The sequence below is a fragment of the Lactuca sativa genome, chromosome 6, assembly GCF_002870075.4.
Source record: "Lactuca sativa cultivar Salinas chromosome 6, Lsat_Salinas_v11, whole genome shotgun sequence".
Classification (NCBI taxonomy): domain Eukaryota; kingdom Viridiplantae; phylum Streptophyta; class Magnoliopsida; order Asterales; family Asteraceae; genus Lactuca; species Lactuca sativa.
In genome coordinates, this window is record NC_056628.2 from 76,867,497 (window position 1) to 76,890,016 (window position 22,520).

Genomic DNA, 22,520 nt, shown 5'->3' on the forward strand with positions numbered 1-22,520 from the left:
CACAAACCAACTATTACATCTCCCCATGTTTTACCCAACACATTTTGTAGATATTCAATACATATACAATTTAAATCATTTAAAACATGTATAAAAATCTTTCACTCAGCATAGACAACAAGTATTCAGACAATATGCACACATAGCATGTAATTTATATTAAAATACTTCATATCTATGTGTAAGATGAAAGGGACTATGCACTCACTTGATTAGGCGGTGACTCGTTACTCGGACATCACTTCGTTACTCTCAAAACAATTTCCTCGACAAAACCTAGTATCAATATGACTAGGGTTTAGTCTGACGTTAACTGCGACTAATTAATACTCCAGCTATTATTATTATTATATAAGCGTTAAATAACACTCAATATAACTCATAATAATATCCCAAATACTTCTTATAAGGTCCTAATAACATTACTATATTGTAACATAGCTATACTAAAGATAGGGTAGGCATAGCTCACATACATCGGGTTTTCTCGAAAGTCGGGCTTCGCTGGAGTAGCGTTCCCGAGCCGAAAGGCTCTTTTCGCGGGACTCCAGGAGCCTCGGGGCTTCCTTCGGGTGCTAGGGGGTTTACCTAGGCTTTTAGGGGGGTTAGAGGGCTAGAGAGAGAGTCTAGAGAGAGAAAGAATAGTTTGGGAAGGTGTGAAGAATGAGGGAACCCGGCACCTCTATTTATAGAGGTGATGACTGGCCTACTCGCCAAGTAGGAGGACCTACTCGCCGAGTTGGTGCATGTGGCAACCTTCTGGTGGTGCCACGTGTCCAATTCTGGTGGTGCCACGTCACCCCAATCGCGTATCAGCCTTCAAACTTAGAAAAATCATAACTCTCTCATACGAGCTCCGTTTTCGACGTTCTTTATATCCACGCGTAGGTAAAATCAAGATCTACAACTTTCGTTTAGACTCCGTCCGCTAATTCTCGACCGATCTCAAATTTAACAGTAGGAGGCGTTTAGACTGTTAAATGACCGCGAATAATTCGTAACTCCTTCATACGAACTCCGTTTTCGTCCATCTTTTTACCGTTGAGTTCCTATTAATGAGATATTCAAATCTCATTTAGGTCGCGTAAGCCAAAAACCGCTCGAACTAAAATTCGAGTTTCGGGCTGTACACTACTAAGCTGAATCTTAGAAAAATCGTAACTTCTTCATACGAAGTCAGATCTGGGCGTTCTTTTTATGGATTTTCTTGGTTTAACATATTCTAAGACTTTATTTTAGATCACTAAGGCTAAAAAGTCCTCCATCGTAAATTCACTATTTACGTCTCCCGGTGCCGTGCCGGTTTTGCCGTAAAACTTCGGCGGGTCATAACTTCTTCGTTATAACTCGGATTTTGGCGTTCTTTATATGTACGGAAACCTTGTAAAATATACTAAAACTTGGTTAAGATTATTTATTCTAAATAACCTTTTGCTTAAAAGTCGTTTTCGACACTTGTTGCCTCTAAATTGACTAGCCCGGATCTATGGGCGTTACAAGCTGTAACGACGACAGGGGGAGGAGCTAGTTGGGATTTTCAGTACCGAGACTTCGATAAAATGAAGCCCCCAACTTTTGATGGGATACAGGACCCGATTTTAGCCATGAGGTGGCTGTCCGACGTGGAGGGATGTTTCTTCACGTGCGTATGTCCTGTTGACCAGAAGGTCAGATGTGCCCTGAACTTGCTGAGATCTGGGGCAAAGGACTGGTGGAGGTTGATGACTGGGTCTTACACAGATGATCAGAGAGTTGCGGTTACTTGGGAGCAGTTCAGGGATTTGTTCCATGCTCGCTACATTCCTCGGGTCGAGCGGGAGCGGTTAGCTCAAGAGTTCTTGGAGTTGAGCAGGATGCCGAGATGGTGACGAAGATCACCTGTATGTTCATGGAGAGGGTGATGTTTTGCTCGGAGTTCGCTTCTGAGAAGGCTCAAATGACACATTATCTGAGCACACTTAAGACTGACTTCCGTCAGTTTGTTGCTACCCAACATTGTGATACACTGCTGGAGTTACAGGAGGCCGCTAGGCGGTGTGAGCTTGAGATCGAGTTACAGTTGCGGGAGTAGCGGCAGGCGCGATGCAGTCACAACCGGTACCAAAGCGATCTAAGATCGTTGATTCTAGGACACGAGGACAGCAGGATCACACTTGTGGCAAGTGCGGGAAGGGTCACTCGGGGGTTTGTAGAGCTAGTAGTACGTGCCGCAAATGCGGAAAGGATGGGCTATTTGCAAGGGATTGCCGCCAGCCATCCCCGGTTTAGGATTCGAGGATTTGCTACCACTGCCATCAGGTTGGTCATGTGAAGACCAACTGTCCACAACTCACTACCAGGCTGGCGTAGGCTCCAAGGCCAACTACACTGAGGATTATTGACGGGGGTCAGTGATGGGTTTTGAGCATTCTAACACTTCCTAAGTGTACATGCAACCCTAATAACCTTGGATCTATGTTTATCTAATTATCATGCAAAGTTGATTTCCAAGGCTATGATCCTATCTAGCATACATGGGGAACAATTTTAACTTAAATAATAGATAGAGCTACATACATTGTTGTTGTAAATGTTCCTTGAAACCTTGTGAGCCTAGCACCCCAAGTGTGATGCCTCAAATGCTTCACACAACACCAAATGCTATGGAGTAAACTTGGAGAGAAAGTATAACACACTAAAATCGGCCAAGCCCTCTTGTTTCACTAGTAGTAGTGCCGATTTTGGGAGAATACATGAGCTTTATATAGTGTTGACACATCTAGGGTTACACCATGTAAACCCTAATGTGTCATGACTCTTCATTTCCATGACCCATGGGTTTGTAACTCCCACGGAGCCTCCATGGAGCATCCAATGGGTTTAACCCAACTTGATTATCCATAGAGCCTCTTAGCCCACTATATAAGTTATGGATGATTTACATAATCAACCCATATATTTAATTAGTTATCTTTTGATCACTTAATTAATTCTAAAATTAATTCTTGATCAAACTAATTAAATAATATTATTAATATATTAGAACTTATAATATATTAATAACCAAAAGTGTTATTTCTCTCATTTAGTCTATCCAATTGCATGGTTCCATGCAACCCAAATGGACCATGCCGGATCGGGTCAAGTACATACCAGAAATAGTTATGGACTTAGACACCTTATCCAACAGTCTCCCACTTGGATAAGTCTAATAACTATAACTGCAAGTATGACTTCAGGAACCGATCGGCAATCGTAGCTCTTTCAAGGTTTCTCGGAATCGAGAAGATGATGGTACGCCATTTCAGATAAGGGATCATATAATCCTCTGTTCTAGATATCAGCCAGACAAACACATGGAACATAGTCTTGCTTATTGCCCAACAGTTTGTTTCCCGATTTCTGATTTGTTTGACAAAGAACTTAATTGAACACATCAACTTAGTTCTGACCGAGCCCGATACATAGGTCAAAACAAAATCATCGAGGGGCCCAGATATCAGCTTCTAATCCAAGAAGGAACAGATAAACTTCGACTCATATGCTTGTTCTACTACTTGTTAAATTACACACAAACGCACGTTTTATAACATCGAGTTACCAATGCGGTTTCGTACGTTCAATGCATAACTAACTCATAGTTAACAAGTCATATCTCTAGGTTTGAAGACTTATATGATATTACCGTCTCGCGATCACTCGAGATAAATTCCATGAAGTGATACCAGCGAGCGTGGGTTGAATCCAATACTCAGAACTTATGAGCACTCATGAGTGTTGAGGCCATGTACAACATCTTAGACCTCTACAACCAACTCATGACAGTCTTACTTCATATCTACTTCCAACATATGACTGACTGTGGAGATTTGAATAATATGTAAAACAACATAAATATTCTGGAAGTCAAAACATGCAAAAGAAATAATAGTAAACGATTGACAAAAGATAGTAACACTTTACTCATAAATAAACACAACTTTTATTCATCATCAAATGTCAATTACATTTTACAAATTTCAAAATTATCTAACTACTAAGACTAATATCATCCTTCAGCCCTATGCTCCTAGCATGCTGGAGATGCTTAACCCTACCCAGTCCCTTCGTGAGGGGATCTGCTGGGTTCTCATCCGATGATACCCTCTTTGCCACGATGAGTCCTTCTTCAATACGATGTTTGATGAAATGATATTTTCTGTCAATGTGTCTAGATCTCCCATGATCCCTTGGTTCCTTTGCTAAGGCAACTGCACTTTCACTGTCACAAAAAATCTCTATAGGCTTCGATATAGCTGGTACAACTCCAAGGTCTCTAATGAAGTTCTTTAGCCACATAGCCTCTTTTGTCGCTTCGCTTGCTGCTATATACTCTGATTCACAAGTTGAATCAACCACTGTCTCCTACTTGGAACTTTTCCAAGAGATTGCTCCTCCGTTTAAGGTAAAGACCCAGCCCGACTGAGAGCGGAAACTATCCCTATCAGTCTGGAAGCTAGCATCACTATACCCTACAACTCTCAAGTCATCACTCCCACCGAGGGTAAGGACCCAGTCCTTAGTCCTCCGCAGATACTTGAGAATGTTATTTACTGCTGTCCAGTGAGCCTTACCAGGATTCCCCTGATACCTGCTAACCATGCTTAAAGCAAAGGCTACATCAGGACAAGTACAAGTCATAGCATACATGATCGAGCCTACGGCCGAAGCATAAGGTATCCGACTCATTTCTGCTATCTCATTCTCAGTACTCGGGCTCTGAGTCTTACTCAGTCTAGTGTTACTCTGGATGGGTAACTCTCCTTTCTTGGAATCTTGCATGTTGAATCTCTTCAACACCTTGTCCAAGTATGTACTCTGACTAACTCCAATTAGTCTTTTACTCCGGTTTCTCAAGAACCTTATCCCTAGGATATAGGCAGCTTCTCCTAGGTCCATCATAGAAAAACACTTCCCAAGCCAGGACTTAACTTCCTACAAAGTTGGGATGTCATTTCCTATGAGTAGTATGTCATCCACATACAGTACCAAAAAGCTAACTATAATCCCACTAGATTTAACATATACACAAGATTCATTTTCACTCCTAGAAAAGCCAAATTCCTTGACTTTCTCATCAAAGCAAAGATTCCATCTGTGAGGTGCTTGCTTTAATCCATAGATGGATTTCTCAATCTTACACACTCTATTAGGGTACTCAGTGCTGACAAAACCCTCTGGCTGATTCATGTAAACATCCTCAGCCAACTTTCCATTAAGGAAAACGGTTTTGACATCCATTTGCCATATTTCATAGTCATGAAATGGAGCTATGGCTAGCAATACCCTAATAGACTTAATCTTAGCTACTGGAGAAAAGGTCTCATCATAATCCACTCCAGGAGTTTGAGAGAAGCCCTTTGCTACCAGTCGAGCCTTATAAGTGTGTACTTTACCATCCATGTCGGTCTTCTTCTTGAAGATCCATTTGCACCCAACTGTCTTACGACCTGGTACATTCTCAACCAAGTTCCAAACTTGATTGTCATACATGGATTGTATCTCGCTATCCATTGCCTCTCTCCATTTAGCAGACTCAGGGCCTGCCATGGCTTCCGCATAGCTGTTAGGTTCATCTAGACCTACTAGTGTCTCATCACTAATAAGTGTCTCACCTTCCACAGTAATATGGAAACCATAGTAATGCTCAGGTACATTCCTAACCCTTGTGGAACGCCTCAAAGGTACAGCTGGAGGTATAATTGGATCAACAAGAGGTTCCTCCTCAAGTTGACTGCTAGGGTTTGAGGTTCCTTCACCACTTGACTCTTGAAGTTCTTCAAGATCAATTTGCCTCCCACTGTCTCCTTGGCTTATGAACTCTCTTTCTCGAAAGACAGCCCTTCTTGCTACAAAGACCACATTCTCACTAGGTCTGTAGAAGAGGTAACCAAAGGATTTTTGTGGGTAGCCGATGAAAATACACCTCTCGCTTCGAGGTTCGAGCTTGTCATGAGTCTCACGTCTCACGAAAGCCTTGCAACCCCAAACCTTGATGTGGGCTAGACTAGGGAATTTTCCAGTCCACATCTCGTGAGGTGTTTTGGCAACCTTCTTTGTAGGGACCAGATTAAGGATATGGGTGGCAGTCTCTAAGGCATACCACGAAAATGAGATTGGTTGCGTAGCTCGACTCATCATGGAACGAACCATGTCCAACAAGGTTCGATTTCGCCTCTCAGCTACGCCATTCAACTGTGGTGTCATGGGAGGTGTCAATTGTGAGACAATCCCACATTCCCTTAGATAGTCGAGGAACTCAGTACTAAGATACTCACCACCACGATCAGATCGAAGTATCTTAATGTTCCTGCCCAATTGATTCTCGACTTCCTGTTTAAACTCTTTAAACCTTTCAAAAGTCTCTGACTTATGCTTGATTAAGTAGACATATCCATATCTACTATAATCATCCGTAAAAGTCACATAATAACGATTAGCATCCCTTGTAGCATGTTTGAAGGGTCCACACACATCCGTGTGTACAAGATCCAACAAACCTTCACCCCTTTCACATGATCCTGTGAAGGGTGACTTTGTCATTTGTCCAAGTAAGCATGATTCGCAACTATCATCTGACTTTAGGTCAAATGACTCCAAGACTCCATCCTTTTGGAGTTGACCTATGCGTTTCTTGCTTATATGTCCAAGACGACAATGCCATAATGATGCTTTATCCAAGTTATTAGAAGAATCAATACACAATACATTATTTCCTAAGTTATCTACAACAGACACAACTTCATACACACCATCACAAGGTAATGCTTTAAAATAAAACACATTATTATAGAAAGCATTTATTCCACCAGTTTCATTATTAAAAGAAAAGGTAAAACCTTGTTTATACAAAGCATGAAAGGAAATGACATTTCTTGCCATTTCTGGCGAGTAACAACATTTATTCAAATCTAAAGTAAATCCACTACTAAGCAACAAAGTATAAACTCCAATCTTGGTGACAGGTGAAACTTTCCTATTCGCCATGATCAAGTTTATCTTTCCGTGCTCCACATTCTCAATTTTTCTTAGTCCCTGCATTTCAGAACAAATATGAATACTGCAACCGGTATCAAGGACCCTAAGAGTTAGAATAGAGTGAATTATTAGATGATACAGTGTAAATACCTGCATGGTTGGGTTTAACTTTCCCATCCTTCAAATCTTGCTGGTACTTTGGGCAGTTACGCTTCCAGTGCGCCTTTTCGTGGCAGTAGAAGCATTCAGCCTCTTTGGGATCAGAAGAAGGTGTAACGAAACCTTTCTTGGTTCCGCTAGAAGAGTAGCCATCAAGGGTCTTACCCTTGGTACCCTTTGAAGGGTTCTTTCTCTTCTTCCCTCTACCTTTCCCGATTGCCAGGACAGGTGCTGAGTTTGGAGTAGTATCAGGAGTGGTCACAACCGACTTACCTTTAAGACCTGATTCTGCGGTCTTTAGGAGTCCCTGAAGTTTGCTAAGTGTAACTTCCTCCTTATTCATGTGGTAAGTCATGCATAATTGATCATAACATGAAGGTAAGGAGTGCAAAATAATATCTATTGCTAACTCCTCAAGGAAGTTCACATTCAACTTCATCAATCGATCCACATACCTTTGCATTTTGTGCATGTGGCTTGTGATGGGTTCACCATCTTTCATTCGGGTTATGATCATAGAGGAGATGATTTCATATCGCTCTTGACGAGCACTCTGATGGCAGCGGTCCACCAAATCCTGGTGCATCTCAAAAGGATAGTAGTCCTCATAGGAATTTTGGAGCTCGGCTGTCATAGTGGCCATCATGATGCATGCCACTTTGGTAGCATCTCTTTCATAAACCTCATATTCAGCAAGCTCCTCAGGAGTAGCAGTTGGCTCCGACACCTTGAGCTCCTTGTCAAGAACATATTCCTTGTTCTCGTAACGAGTGACCATCCTGATGTTTCTGATCCAATCAGTAAAGTTGGATCCATCCAAGATGACTCTCCCACAAAGGTTCATGAGAGAGAAGGAGCCAGTAGGGTTTGAGCCAGGAGTAGAATTATTAGAAGACATCTGAAGAGAAGAAAGATAAGTGTAGTTTAGATATAGGGATAGTCCTTAATAAAACACCCAAATGTAATATTAAGGCTAGGATCCAATCACAATATATTATAACCTAGAAGAGGGATGCCGTAATCCAAGTTATAACATATTTGAAAGGTAGGTGAATGACGATTCACCAATTTCCACAATGAAAACGAAATATAAATTATTAGGTTTTATTTGGCTTTTAGAAATTCCTAGATTCTTTGAGATTCATTGAACTTTTCAATGGCATGTTTCAATCTCGAGTGTGCCCTTCATGTTTTGTGACTGGGATACCGAGGATCACAAAACAAGGTGTGAAGTAACCATGCAAATTACTTGGTACCCTTAATGTTTTTCACTTAATCGTAGTGCCGGTAAACCACACGCGCTCCTTCCAACCTCATGAAAAACCTTAAGTCACCCTTTGCCTTCCTTGTTAAGTCCAAGTTAGTGTGCCGGTAAACCACACACGCTCCACCAACGACTTAAACAAGGTGCAAAGTGTAATTTCATGGATTAGCACCTTATTCACATTTTTCCTAAAGTAACTAAGATTGGGAATTTATAAAACATTTAGTTACTTTATAATAATCATTATACTTTTAATGAGAATTTATAAGTCCTTCTCTTACCCGTTCGGTTAACGACCCTCCACCAGTCAAGCAAGCGGTGGGTGAGAGTGGACACCCATTAAGTTGCCATTTTATACGCAGCAACCTTATACCCACCTTATAGACCAACTTCGTGAATGAGGCGTACTAGCGGTAAGACGACTTTGTTCTTATACATATATATATATATATATATATATATATATATATATATATATATATATATATATATATATATATAAAATTATTAAATCATAATACTATAAGTATAAGGGTAGAATTTTAACTTTTAAAAATCTAAGGGTTGGAACTAAAGTTTTAATCAAGACTTTACTTGTTCCAAAACTTAAGGGCAAGTTTTGTAAACTTTCAAAACTTTTCATTTCTTGTAACTTATGAGTTAAATAGAGTAATAAAAAAAATGAAGACTCTTCATTTTTCTAACTCTTGTGTTCTTTTAATGGTTTTAATTCAAGTGTGACTCTTGGATTTCCATAACTTGAGGACAAGTTATAGACTCCATTAAAACACATTATGATCAAGAATTAAACTACCAAGTAGGTTACAAGTAATACCTATGATCATCTAAATTCATAAGATCAAGAACATGAATAGTCATATCAAAGTTTCAAGACAATATGAACACATATAATCATGAAAAATTGATATTTGCCATTGTAAATGGATTAGAACAAACATTACACCATCTAAAACAAGTTTAATAACACCAAAACACTTTAGGGTAATGTTTCTAGTCCATTTCCAGCAGCAAAGGTCGAAAATCTGCACTCTGTCGCTCCTACTCGCCGAGTGCATGAACCTACTTGGCGAGTAGGTTGAAGATACACATGAACTCGGTGAGTCCCCCCATGGACTCGGTGAGTTCATCAGGCAGACAACAAGTTTTTCGACTTTTTTCAACTTTTTAGCACAAATAACAAACAAACAAGCCTAAGCTCTGATACCACTGATGGGTTTTGAGCATTCTAACACTTCCTAAGTGTACATGCAACCCTAATAACCTTGGATCTATGTTTGTCTAATTATCATGCAAAGTTGATTTCCAAGGCTATGATCTTATATAGCATACATGGGGAACAATTTTAACTTAAATAATAGATAGAGCTACATACCTTGTTGTTGTAAATGTTCCTTGAAACCTTGTGAGCCTAGCACCCCAAATGTGATGCCTCAAATGCTTCACACAACATCAAATGCTATGGAGTAAACTTGGAGAGAAAGTATAACACACTAAAATCATCCAAGCCCTCTTGTTTCACTAGTATTAGTGCCGATTTTGGGAGAATACATGAGCTTTATATAGTGTTGACACATCTAGGGTTACACCATGTAAACCCTAATGTGTCATGACTCTTCATTTCCATGACCCATGGGTTTGTAACTCCCATGGAGCCTCCATGAAGCATCCAATGGGTTTAACCCAACTTGATTATCCATGGAGCCTCTTAGCCCACTATATAAGTTATGGATGATTTACATAATCAACCCATATATTTAATTAGTTATCTTTTGATCACTTAATTAATTCTAAAATTAATTCTTGATCAAACTAATTAAATAATATTATTAATATATTAGAACTTATAATATATTAATAACCACAAGTGTTATTTCTCTCATTTAGTCTATCCAATTGCATGGTGCCATGCAACCCAAATGGACCATGCCAGGTCGGGTCAAGTACATACCAGAAATATTTATGGACTTAAACACCTTATCCAACAGTCAGGGTATAGCAGAGCCTCCGAAGGCTCGGGGACGTGCCTTCCAGCTTACAACCGAGGAGGCCAAGATAGAACCAGGTGTGGTTGCTGGTATGTTTCTACCTCTTATCTTACTGTTTATGATCATATTGTGAACTTTCCGTTACCTTCTGCATAAGACGTTAGGATATAAGAGGGTCAGGGGAATTTAGTATCGAAGGTTTGTAGATGGTTAGGATCCAGGGATGCATTGAGGATGAGAAGTTAAGATAGAGAATCACTATTCTAGGGTTAGTAGTTGTGATTTGGAGATTCAGAAATATTCAGCTGGGATTCAGGTTTCTCTTGAAGTTCGGTTGCTCCATGCCAGAAGGGTTGTTCTGCGAAGGTTATTCATTCTAGGGCTAATCATTCCATGGTTAAGTATGGTAATACCTAGTAGGAACGGTTAAGTTGTGTTTCGGTTTCGCCACAGTAGGTAGTGGTTAGTATCCCAAGTGGCAGAGAATTGGGAATTCTCAGATGGAGCATCAACCATTGAGGGTTTTGTTTAGCTGCCAGGGCTCGACAGTACATTCAGCACGAGTGTGCGGGTTATTTCGCGTATGTGGTGGATACGCTGGTTAGGGATCAGACCATGGTTTACCGAGAGGGTGGACGGTCAACATGAGGTCTAGAGTTATACTGGGATTATAGTCTGCGGATTGGATCAGGAGTTCGAAACCCCAAGTGGAGGAGAATTGGCTATATGGGAGAGGGCACCAGGATGGATCCAGGGTTATGCTTAATAGAATTAGGGTGCTCCAGATAGACTGAAGGCCAGCGGGGCGTACTAGCCAGGCTGAAGGCCCGGAGAACGGTCCAGATAGGTTGAAGGCTTGGAGAGGCGGTCTAGACATGTTGAAGGTTCTGAGAGTGGTCCAGATAGGCTGAAGGCCCGGTGAGGCGGTCGAGTCATGCTCTAGACTCTGTATGTGATCTCTTTTAGAAATACGTTTAGGAATTGAGTGTGCTGCTATGCTGTAGCAATCAGTAGGTCTGTTTCCTGGTATCGAGCATGTTGCTTTATGGTAATAACCTGTGGAACTGTATGTTATCTGTGCTTGCTGACTATCACCTATGGAGTGCCCTTAGGAACCGTTGGTGGTCATGTAGGAGAGCCTAGAAACTCTTGAGTAGCAACTTGTTCCAAGAAAGGAATCATGCGAGGTAGAGTTTCAATATTTCGATGCATGTTTGGTGATGTGAGGAACGTTGATTAGGCCTTGCGGGCAGCGGAGGAAAGTGGGTACCTTCAGGTCCGAAGGAATGGGCCACTGACGAGAAGACAACATCGTCGATAGGTTATCGGAAGCAGTATTGACTGAGGGGAGTATTAGTCAGGTATCATAATGAATCCGGGAAAATGTTTGCCCCGTATTCCTGCAGATTTGCAAGTTGTTGTTAAGGATCGGATGTAATGTGGGAGTTCTCGGTTGATCATCTTCTTTCATCGCACCGAAGATTGGTAACGACATGGTAAAGAGTTAAAGGTTATACTAAGGTTTTGGTGTAACGTATGGATTCGGATTGTGAAAGGTTCGCTATTGACCTGTTTAAGGGTCTTCTCTGCATGATTTGTGGTAGTTTCAGTCAGAAACTTGGGGTGGATTCATGGAAGGCCATTTCAAGATGGCTTATAGTGGAAACTTGCATTGGGGATCGCAAGTGTATCCGTGGGAGGCATGCACTTTGTTGGTCGGTAAGTAAAAGGGGGAACCTTTTGTTTGTAAGGAGAATCGCGAATTGCAGACAAAAAGGTATGATATCATCTACGGGAAATCGAGGGTTGCTGGGTTAGAGCGTCCCCGTCTGTCAGGTTTTGAGAACCGGGTTAGATCTTGCTCCTAATTATCTATGGAAACACATTGTGTTGGGAGGGTTGGGGCGGTCCTGCTCGATGTAGTAGGCCAAGATACCCGGTGCGGGCTGACTGTAAGTCGAAGGCACGAAGACTCGAAAGGAGCATTAGGGTTGCAGCAGTAGGCCAAGATACCCGTTGCGGGCCGACTGTTAGTCGTAGGCACGTAGACCGAGAGGAGCAGTAGGGTTGCAGCAATAGGTCAAGATACCCGGTGCGAGATGACCGTAAGTCATAGGCACAGAAGCTAGGAGGAGCGATGGGGTTGAGGCGGTAGGCCGACAAACCCTGAGAATTTCAATCTGGTGATTGATTGGATTCGACGTATTAATATTCCAGCCCGAGGCTGATCGGGCCAGTCATAGGTGTCTGTGTTTATGCGCTAGCAGTTGGCTGTTGCTGCATGTAGATTCGGGAGCTGAAGGAAGAATTATTCGATGGTCTATTTGATCATGTATTGTGTATAATTTGCATGCATAAAGCAACCAAAGGTTTGATAAAGGTTCCTGGTATGACAGGAACAAGAGAGACGAGGATTCCTAAGAGAGCCTAGGAGTGTTATAGCAGGATGTGTATGCTATTTAACATAGGACTTATGAGATTTTATATGAGGAAGTGACTTAGAGGATTTAAGATGATTCTTGAGGAAAGTACGTGTAGGTGTGGAAGGTAATATTGGGCCTATACTACTAAAAGCACATGATCTATACTTGAAACAAGGAAAATCATGGACATCCTAAGGAGCTTGTAGTGTAAGAATTCCCTCGGGTATGTTTTGATCAGGTTTTATGGTTTCCTATAAATATGTGAAGTCGAGGAGGAGGTTCTGGTTCTGGTTCTGGTTTAGGCTCAGGCTTAGGCTCTGGAGCTGAGCCGATTGATGAAAGGATACACGAGCTCATTATGTATGAGGTCACTCGCTGTATTTTGGACGCGAATTTTGTGGTGTTTGGAACAATCAAGAAAGGGATCATGGATCTGATGGATGATTAATTAGAGGCATTTCGTGCAGAGATTGTGTCTGGTCAGATTGGGCACATAACCTTTCTATATGGGATTTCGTTTGCCTATCAAGTTATAGAACCTTGGAAGATATGATTTCCAGATCCTAACAATAGGAGATTAGGATGGAGCTTCTGTCGAAGTAGAAGCCAATTTTGGTTCAGACAGTGGAGGGTTCGGCTAAGAAGCTGATGACTTTTGATTCACGAGCTACATGCTAGCAAGGTTGGGGCTATTACGGCAAGTGTGGGAAACCGCACGATGAAGTGTGTTGAGCAAGGGTTTTAGGTTAATAAAAGTGCGACAATATTGGTCATATTAGCAGAGATTGCCCTCTGGGATCGAGTCCAATTTGTTTCCATTGCAATCAGTCGGTCCACAAAAAGGCCGACTACCCGATAATGATGAGTGGAGCGGCGATATCTACTGCTCCAGCTACATTGAAGATTTCTGATGGCTACAAAGGTATGATGGAGGCTCTAACGGTGAGGCGCCAAGCGTTTCATTTGACAGTCAAGGAGGCCCAATTTCCGCCAGATGTTGTTGTTGGTACGTATCGCAATTGTTTCTTTCTTGCTGTTATTGTTTAGGATTATGTGATTACAGTATGAGATATGTATTATTCGAGGTGTTAAGTCTCCACCTAATGTTCATAGTTTCTTTATGATTTCCTGGTTATTACCAAGCGTGGAATTGTCTTTATGCCATTTTGCATACCGAGAGGCATGTTTATAGGGTATTTAAACGAACCGGTTTTAGACTTCGACGTAGGAGACGCCGACCAACGATAAAGTGAGACCTAAGTGGGGGATGACTGAGTGTTTTACTTGGAGGATCGGCAACTAGTGTGATTTTTATGGTCTTATTGCAATGGACCTGAGGAAGTTTCAATGGAAGTGCATTGGATTTTTGGATTCGGGATTAGTCGAGATTCTTCATGGTTGCGAGGTAATGAAGGGTTGGTCAAACCGCGAGGGTAGGGTCAGATGCTTTCTGGTTCATGTCTTCAGGAATGTGTGTGTGGTCTTGAGTAGTGAGGTTGTGGGATGGTTTGTTAATTATTACGAAGTTGGCAGGTGCATTTGAATCCAAGTGGAGGAGAATCGCTTGGGATTAATGGGAATATTTTCAAGCGCAAGTAAACTTGTAGTTTCTTATTCAAGGATAAGTGGATACCTAGATCTGGTTGAGTCGAAGCTTATGCAAGGAATAATTTTCAATAGTTTGTTGTAATTAGGAAACCTATTTGGAGGAATCAATTTATCTCATCTGAAGATATGAAGCATCGACAACGACGGATGTTGGGTTCTTGTTTCATATCAAGTTGAGGGTTGTGTGAGGACCTCTCTGTATTTTCTTGTCTGATTAAGGCTTTGGGGTTTAAAGCATGACCTGCACACCTGATAGGGTCGAGCAGACTAGGGTTGTGGTTCATGTTGATTTTGGTTGGGTAATTCTTATGGATTGTTTGCAAGACCATAGGGTCAGCCCATGGTAATCTCTATAGCGTTGTAGGACCACGAACTGGCAGTAGAATTTAATGAGATGAGTTAGGCCGTAGCGATGGTGATTGTAAGACTATGGGAGGATCACAACATTCACTTGGTTCGAGTTGGACCCATCATTGTTGTTTAGCCGCTCCTTGTTGGGTATGAGGGTTGTGAGAGTTGTGGCGATGTTTAGGCTTGTATAGCTCTTGATTGTGGTATAAAATTTAATTTTCCTTCTTTTTTATTTTTCCTTCTAATTTTGATTTGGTATAAAATTTAACCAAAATGGTAAAAAAAAAATTAAACCACACCATTTTGGTAAATATCTTTTTAAAATACACTACTTTCGTAAAATAAAAAATAAAAAAAAAAAAAAAAAAAAACTTCATATTTAATAGGGAGAAAAACACATCATCATTTTATAGAATTTTATTGTTAAGATATTAAATATAAAAAATAAAATTTAGTAGAGACTAAAAGTATCAGAGATGGAAACCAATAACATGAAGAAGAACATCATCTTCAATGAAGTTTGTTCCAAGTATTACATGAATTTAAAATACAAAAAACAGAAATAGTTTTTATCTACATCGATACCATTACCATTGTTTCATATATATATATATATATATATATATATATATATATATATATATATATATATATATATATATATATATATATATATATATATATATGAGTAGGATCAAATGAGAACACCAAATGAATATACATTGTTCTCGCATTCTCAACCTTTTAGGTGTTCTCATTTGATCATTTCCCTATATATATATATATATATATATATATATATATATATATATATATATATATATATATATATATATATATATATATATATATAGAGAGAGAGAGAGAGAGAGAGAGAGAGTTATTTGATAATAAAAAAAAGATTGATTTATCAGGGTAAGTACTTTTTCATTTTGTATACATCTAGGTAACAAAACTTGTTAGAAGTGTTCACATATGACCATTATGCATGATTATAACTTGCTACAGTCGATCATAATGGTTATATGTGAACATTTCCAACAAGTTCGTTACCTAGATATGTATAAAAAAAGAAATTACACAGACGTAAATAATACGAAAATATAATTACCTTGATAAGTCATTTTTCCTTATTATTATTTAAATACTTCCAACATTTATACATTATGAAAGTTCACTATTATATATATCAATTTAGCCACTCCATGTAGGAGATAGAGAGTTTAAATCTATAACTCCCAACCACCCCTTTTAGGGCTCTAGTATCCTATGTGGGAGTTGAAGAGGGTAAATCTTAAGCACTTAACCATTCATTTTGTTTCTTTTTTTTTTTTTTATTTTTTAATCGAAGAAACGATGACGTAACATGTTATTTCAGTCCTACATCAGCTAAAAATTCAGTTCATGATGACATAAAAAGATGATAACATGTTAGAAGGAGAAAAACCTAATACATGACATAAATGAAAAAAAAATCCTACAAAATTCATGCATACATGTACATAAAAGCGATTAGGATAACCTTATGTTTTTTTAAGAAAGTTAAGGGTTTTAATGTAATTTTCCGTCAAGTATTTAATCAATGTTAGGGAAAAGGGGATATTTATATCAATTGGCAACTGAAATTTGAAGCCATATCAAATGATAGTAACATTAAACATAATTTGTGATATATTCAAAGTGAATATATTAGGTATATGGTTACTTAGTACAACATTACTTTTTAGTTTTAGTTATTGTTTTTGATTTAGGGGCAATATGATTACAAAATAACTTCATGAATTTTGTCCTATTTTCAAACGATGTATTTAAAGAAACGATATGTCATCTATCATTTGTGTTCATTGATAGTTCTTAGTTTCTTGTCATCCTAGAAAATTATGTCCTTGATATATGTTTTATTCACTTAGCTGGTTTGATTGTTTCAAGAAAATGCATCATGTTAGATTCTATTACAAAAGTAAGATTATAATCTATATTAAACTTTAATAAATATAAACATGGATTTTGTGCTTTCATCGAAAACTTTTAAAAGGAACATGATAGAATTAAAATTTATCTATATTAATAAATCAGCAAAATACGTTGATAAAAAAAGACAAAAATGTAATTCCAAGCATTCAAATTGGATCATACAGTGAACGTAGTTTACATATCAGCGTTTGTAGTCCAACGGTTAGGATAATTGCCTTCCAAGCAATAGACCCGGGTTCGACTCCCGGCAAACGCATTTTTAGATTTTTTTTTCCTAACTTGACAACATTAAAGAGGAAAGTCCAAAAAACAATTTTCTAGCGTATACCATACATGTATTTTAAAACACAATATGTAGCACTATGCTTTTATTTATTATTTTTCGTAACAAAACAACATGCTTTGAAAATCTACTTAATTCTAACATGGTATTTTTTTTTTCTTATTACAACATTATACTATGAAAGATCTATTAGATTGTGCCAATTACTATTTCTTGCATTTAATTCAAATATATTAAACTTCAATAATTAAAACATTCAGTCCATCTCAAAGACAAAAACAACTTTTATTATCACCATCATCAAATCATACACATCATCGACTTTCCTAAAAGAACAAGAAAAACTACCATTGCCGACTTACCACTATGATACCATCCAAAAATCATTCCATATGCATACACAAATATAAAATCAAGTAGACATCTATTACTTTCACTATCATTTCATTGTAATACTAAATACAAAACGTATTAACTTATCTTTATAATATAACATCTTACTTTTTTTTTTTTTATTACAAATCATTGTACTTCTTAAAATCATTTTTTATTAAAATATTACACTTCGAAAAATCTCTCCAATTACAACATTATCTTTCTAAATTTTTTCTTACCAACAACATTATACGTTGAACTACACTTTTCAAAATAAAATATTGTTTTTTTTTTTTTTTTTTTTTGAAATTAAAGTATGATTCTATAACAAACAAATCAATAAAAGTATGCTACTAAATTAACCTCTAACTTTATACAATATATCACTATGTTTTCTATATATATACACACAACCCCAACTATTTTCTCAACCACCCTATCTCCTCTCTTCCACCCCCACCACCTGAACAGGCTTAAACGCCGCCAATACCACCGCCACTTTGGATGACAAAAACCCCATCATCCCAACCACCAAATCTTTAGGACACAAAACCAACGACTCATCACCCGAACCTAACTTAACCACAATAACCACAAACCCAAGTGCCAAAACCAAAGTCAAAACCTGACCCTTAAACCGCCCAAACATTTCATCAAGACCGCCAGTCCTAGTCAGCACCGGTGACGCCAGCTCATCAACTGATCTCTGTAACAACAAAAGATACAAAAACCCACCAATTCCACCTGTCAAAAAAGCAAATGCTGCATTCCCTCCACCACAAAAAGATGCAATTGAAGTTCCCGATATGATGAGAAGTGCATCATAGAGTAATAATGAGAACTTTAAATCTGCGTATTCTTTCATGGATTCTTCATTTGATAAGAAAGATTGTTGGGAGAAGATTTGATTTGAGGTTAAATTGTCTTCTGAAAGATTGGTGATTGAATTAGGTCTAAGTTCCACCATGGAAATGTCGTTTTCGCCCCCGAGTAGAATGTCATCAGCTATGAAATCATATTGGAAAATCCCGTATGGATTATTGTTATTTTGTTGTGATTTTGACCAACAAATAACACGAGTGCCAGTTGGCCTCCATTGACCTGAAATATAGTAATTAGTTTTGTCCACGTGTGTAATATATAATGCTGATGTGGCAAAAAACTTATAGTTCCATCTAACCTGATTCAAGGCCAATCCAGAGAGCTTTGAGTTTTCCAATTGTAGGTCCTTGAAATGTGAAATGATTAATGGATCCCCTTGTGAAATGGAGAATATCGGAAGCATCATTTTCGATTGATTCTGTACTTGAAGTTGCAGCTATTCTTTGTAAGATTGAATCGCCATTTTCGTCTACTAAACAAAGTAATATTCCTGAATTTGAGTTAGTGAGACCTGATCCATAGTAATTACTCGTTTGAATTGTGAGTTTGTATAAGGATTCAAGTTTGTCTTCTTTGAAAGATGTGATCAGCTTCTCCAATGATGAATCTGTGGTTGGTTTCACTTCATGGGCTGGTAAAAGACGAACAGGTTTTGCGTAACCTTGAAAATCTGAAGTCATGAAACTCATCGGATTATGATGAAGAACACAAATATATTCGATCTAATTTCCTAATAGTTGTAATAAAGTTTATTGATTTTGCCATGTAAACTCGAATCAGCGAATCGATTAAATTAACGAGAGAAAATCTGTATTGAACAAGAGAGAAAACTATCGTATGATCATCTTGAAATCATTAACAAAATTGTTTGATCATTTGAGAAGCTAATTTGGGCAACAGGGGTTAATACAGATACGAATTTAGGGTTAGTACTTACCTTGGAAATTTGATTTTTTGGAACGAAGAACAAAACTCTTGTCTCGATTCTGAGCCCCAATTTTAGCGATACGCGGAGAAATTTGAGGGTTTCTGACGGATATCACCATGCCATGAGTCGTATAATCACAAATCAAATGCCTTATAGCAAGTGATTCCATTTATGTTTTGTAATTCTGTTTGAATTCAGATGATAATCAACAACGTGAACCTTCTGTAACTTCAGTTAATTGAATTGCTACACGTAACATGTATAATCGACTGAGAAAAATCTTATGAAATGTTGCATCCGTGATGAATGGATCGGATCTTTTAGCACCATGACTGTATGTCTGTATGAGTCCAGTTGATAATCCAATGGGCTTCTAAGATTAATTTGGGTTCGATATTTTTAAGTTATCTTGATACTAATGGCCTAAAGGGTAAAGCGGGGTTTGAGTCTTTGAGATTGTGTATTTAACTTAATATTTTCTTTTTCTTTTTGTTAAAAAATAGTTATTAGTTTATAAAAATGTTCAGATTAGTTTATTTATATTTTTAAAAAAATGTTTAGATTAGTTTATTTATACAAAACTACCAAAAATTACTTTTAATAAAAGGGTTAGTTTTGAGAACGAATGCATTATTATATTTTTATGGTATAAGTTATAAGCTTTTTAAAGAAGTCATAATTTTTAACTTGTCAAGAATGACTTTCGAAACTTATTATAAAACATTTTTCATAAGTGTATTTATTTGTTAAACTTTTTTGTTTTATTTTTGTTCTTGTTATTGTTTTTTGTTTTTTGTTTTTTTTCGTTTTTTGTTTTTTTTGTTTTTTTTTTTTTTTAAAAAACTAATAAGCCAATAATAAACCTAAACAATGTGAATGTATTTCTTGTTGACTGTCGCGAAGCCTAAGAATCGGATGTTGTTAAACACACCCGATTAAAGGTCAATACCACTTTGACTTATTTAAATTACCCTAATTGATTGGACGGACGACAGTATCATAATTCTCAAATTTTTAAATAACCCAAATTGATTTGATAGAAAGTTTGCCTAGCCGCTACATTTAAATGCATGTTCTTCGAATAATTTTTTTTTTTTACATCTTCACCCCTTCTAGTTAAAACTTATTTTTAATTTATATCCTTTTTTATTTTGAAAAATTACCTTCAACCCTTATTATTTTAATATATATATATATATATATATATATATATATATATATATATATATATATATATATATATATATATATATTTCAATTTGATATATATTAATCAGTATTGCAGAAAATCGACATTGGCAGCCGATTAATCGGCGATTAATCGTTTGGCAGTCTCGAACCGATTACGATATGGGTGTTTGGCGGAAATTGGTCAAAATATGTCATTTCCTGTTAAAAAAAATGATTATTTGTAAAAACACGATAATTTGAGACTTTTCTGACAGTTTTCCTACATGTAAACTTAAAATTTTAACGGTTAAACTTATAACTTTCTAAAAACACTGAAAAATTAAGGGAAATAATTTCAAATGATTTGTTCATAAGAACACTCCCCATCCCTTCCATTTATCTTCATCACTGTGCAATTGACCCCATCTTCATCACTGTACAATTGACCTCATCCTTCCATTTTGTATTTAAGTGCAGTGTAAATGAATACCACTACGATCAAATCAAAATAATATAACTATACTTACATTTATGGTCCTTTAACTTGCCATACATTTACAATAAATATCCTATCTTTATTTTAGTGCGGTGTAAATGAATACCACTACAATCAAATCATAATAATATAACTATGGTCCTTTAACTTGCCATACATTTACAATAAATACCCTATCTTTATTTAAGTGCGGTGTAAATGAATACCACTACGATCAAATCAAAATAATATAACTATACTTACATTTATGGTCCTTTAACTTGCCATACATTTACAATAAATACCCTATCTTTATTTTAGTACGTAAATGAATACCACTACAATCAAATCATAATAATATAACTATACTTACATTTATGGTCCTTTAACTTGCCATACATTTACAATACAGACCCTATCTTTATTTAAGTGCGGTGTAAATGAATACTTATATTTATGGTCCTTTAACTTGCCATACATTTACAATAAATACCCTGTCTTTATTTAAGTGCGGTGTAAATGAATACATTTACAATAAATACCCTATCTTTATTTTAGTGTTGTCTAGACGAATACCACTACGATCAAATCAAAATAATATAGCTATATTTACATTTATGGTCCTTTAACTTACACTATAATTTATATACTATTCCTTTTTATGCCTAAAGTTTTACTATAAATGAATGTGTCCCAAACTTCATTTTCATTGTATGATAGTTTGAAAAACGATAGGCTAAGTAAAAGAAAATGAGTTGGCCAGAATATTTGCCATTGTTTGATGAGTTAAATTACGAGGTATGTTTGTTTATTATTATTCATATATTTATGTTTTTATATATCACATATTTATAGTTATATGTATTGATTAGGCTAATGATATTTACACAAGCAATGCATCTCAAGATGACCAGAATGAAAATACTTACTTCATCAGTGACACATCAAAATTTGAAACTAGCATGGTATAAACTTTTAGATTTATTAATATTGTTATTAATCAACAAGTTTACTTGTATCTAATCAAAAATTATTTTTTAGGTATTTAATTCTCGTCAGCAACTAATAGACCAGGTGCAAAATACGGGGCATGGACTTGGTTACGTTATTGTAATAAAAAGATCCACTACTAACTTAAATATTTTTTTTTCAATGTGATCGCAGTGGTACATACAAAAGTAAAAAAACATCCATAAAAAATACCGGTACCAAAAAAATTAATTGTCCATTTGCACTAAAAGGCAAATTTTCATCAAAAGATAATTGTTGGTCATTAAAAGCCATATGTGAAATACATAATCACGAGCCCGCCTTATATTTAGAAGGTCTCCCATATCCAAGGCGTCTTTCTGAAGATGAAACCCGATTAGTGGAAGATTTGATAAGAAAAAATGTGAAACCAAAAGATATATTATGTACATTAAAGAAGGAAAATGTAGAAAGTTAACCATTCTTCCAACTATATATAATGCACACCAAAAATTCAGGATGAAGGAGAATAGTGGAAAAACTCAAATGCAAGTTGTTATGTCTTTTTTGGCTGAGAATGGCTATATCTACTACAGTCGTGCCGATAAGTCAACCAACGAGCTTCAAGATTTGTTTTTTGCTAACCAAAGATTATTG

General features: G+C 37.2%; 1 protein-coding gene and 1 non-coding gene across 2 annotated transcripts; one reads left to right on the plus strand and one right to left on the minus strand.

Annotated features, from left to right (window-relative positions):
- The first annotated feature begins 16,965 nt into the window (after positions 1-16,965).
- On the plus strand, positions 16,966-17,037 carry TRNAG-UCC (transfer RNA glycine (anticodon UCC)). Its single transcript has one exon. It is a non-coding gene; the product is annotated as a tRNA-Gly (tRNA).
- Positions 17,038-17,775: 738 nt separating this feature from the next.
- Positions 17,776-19,537, minus strand: LOC111890214 (uncharacterized). Its single transcript, XM_023886366.2, has 3 exons — positions 19,259-19,537; positions 18,620-18,991; positions 17,776-18,540 (listed from the first exon to the last, which is right to left on the minus strand). The coding sequence occupies exons 1-3, from the start codon at positions 19,416-19,418 to the stop codon at positions 17,876-17,878; spliced, it is 1,197 nt and encodes a 398-aa protein (XP_023742134.1). The 5' UTR covers positions 19,419-19,537; the 3' UTR covers positions 17,776-17,875.
- Between the last annotated feature and the right edge of the window lie 2,983 nt (positions 19,538-22,520).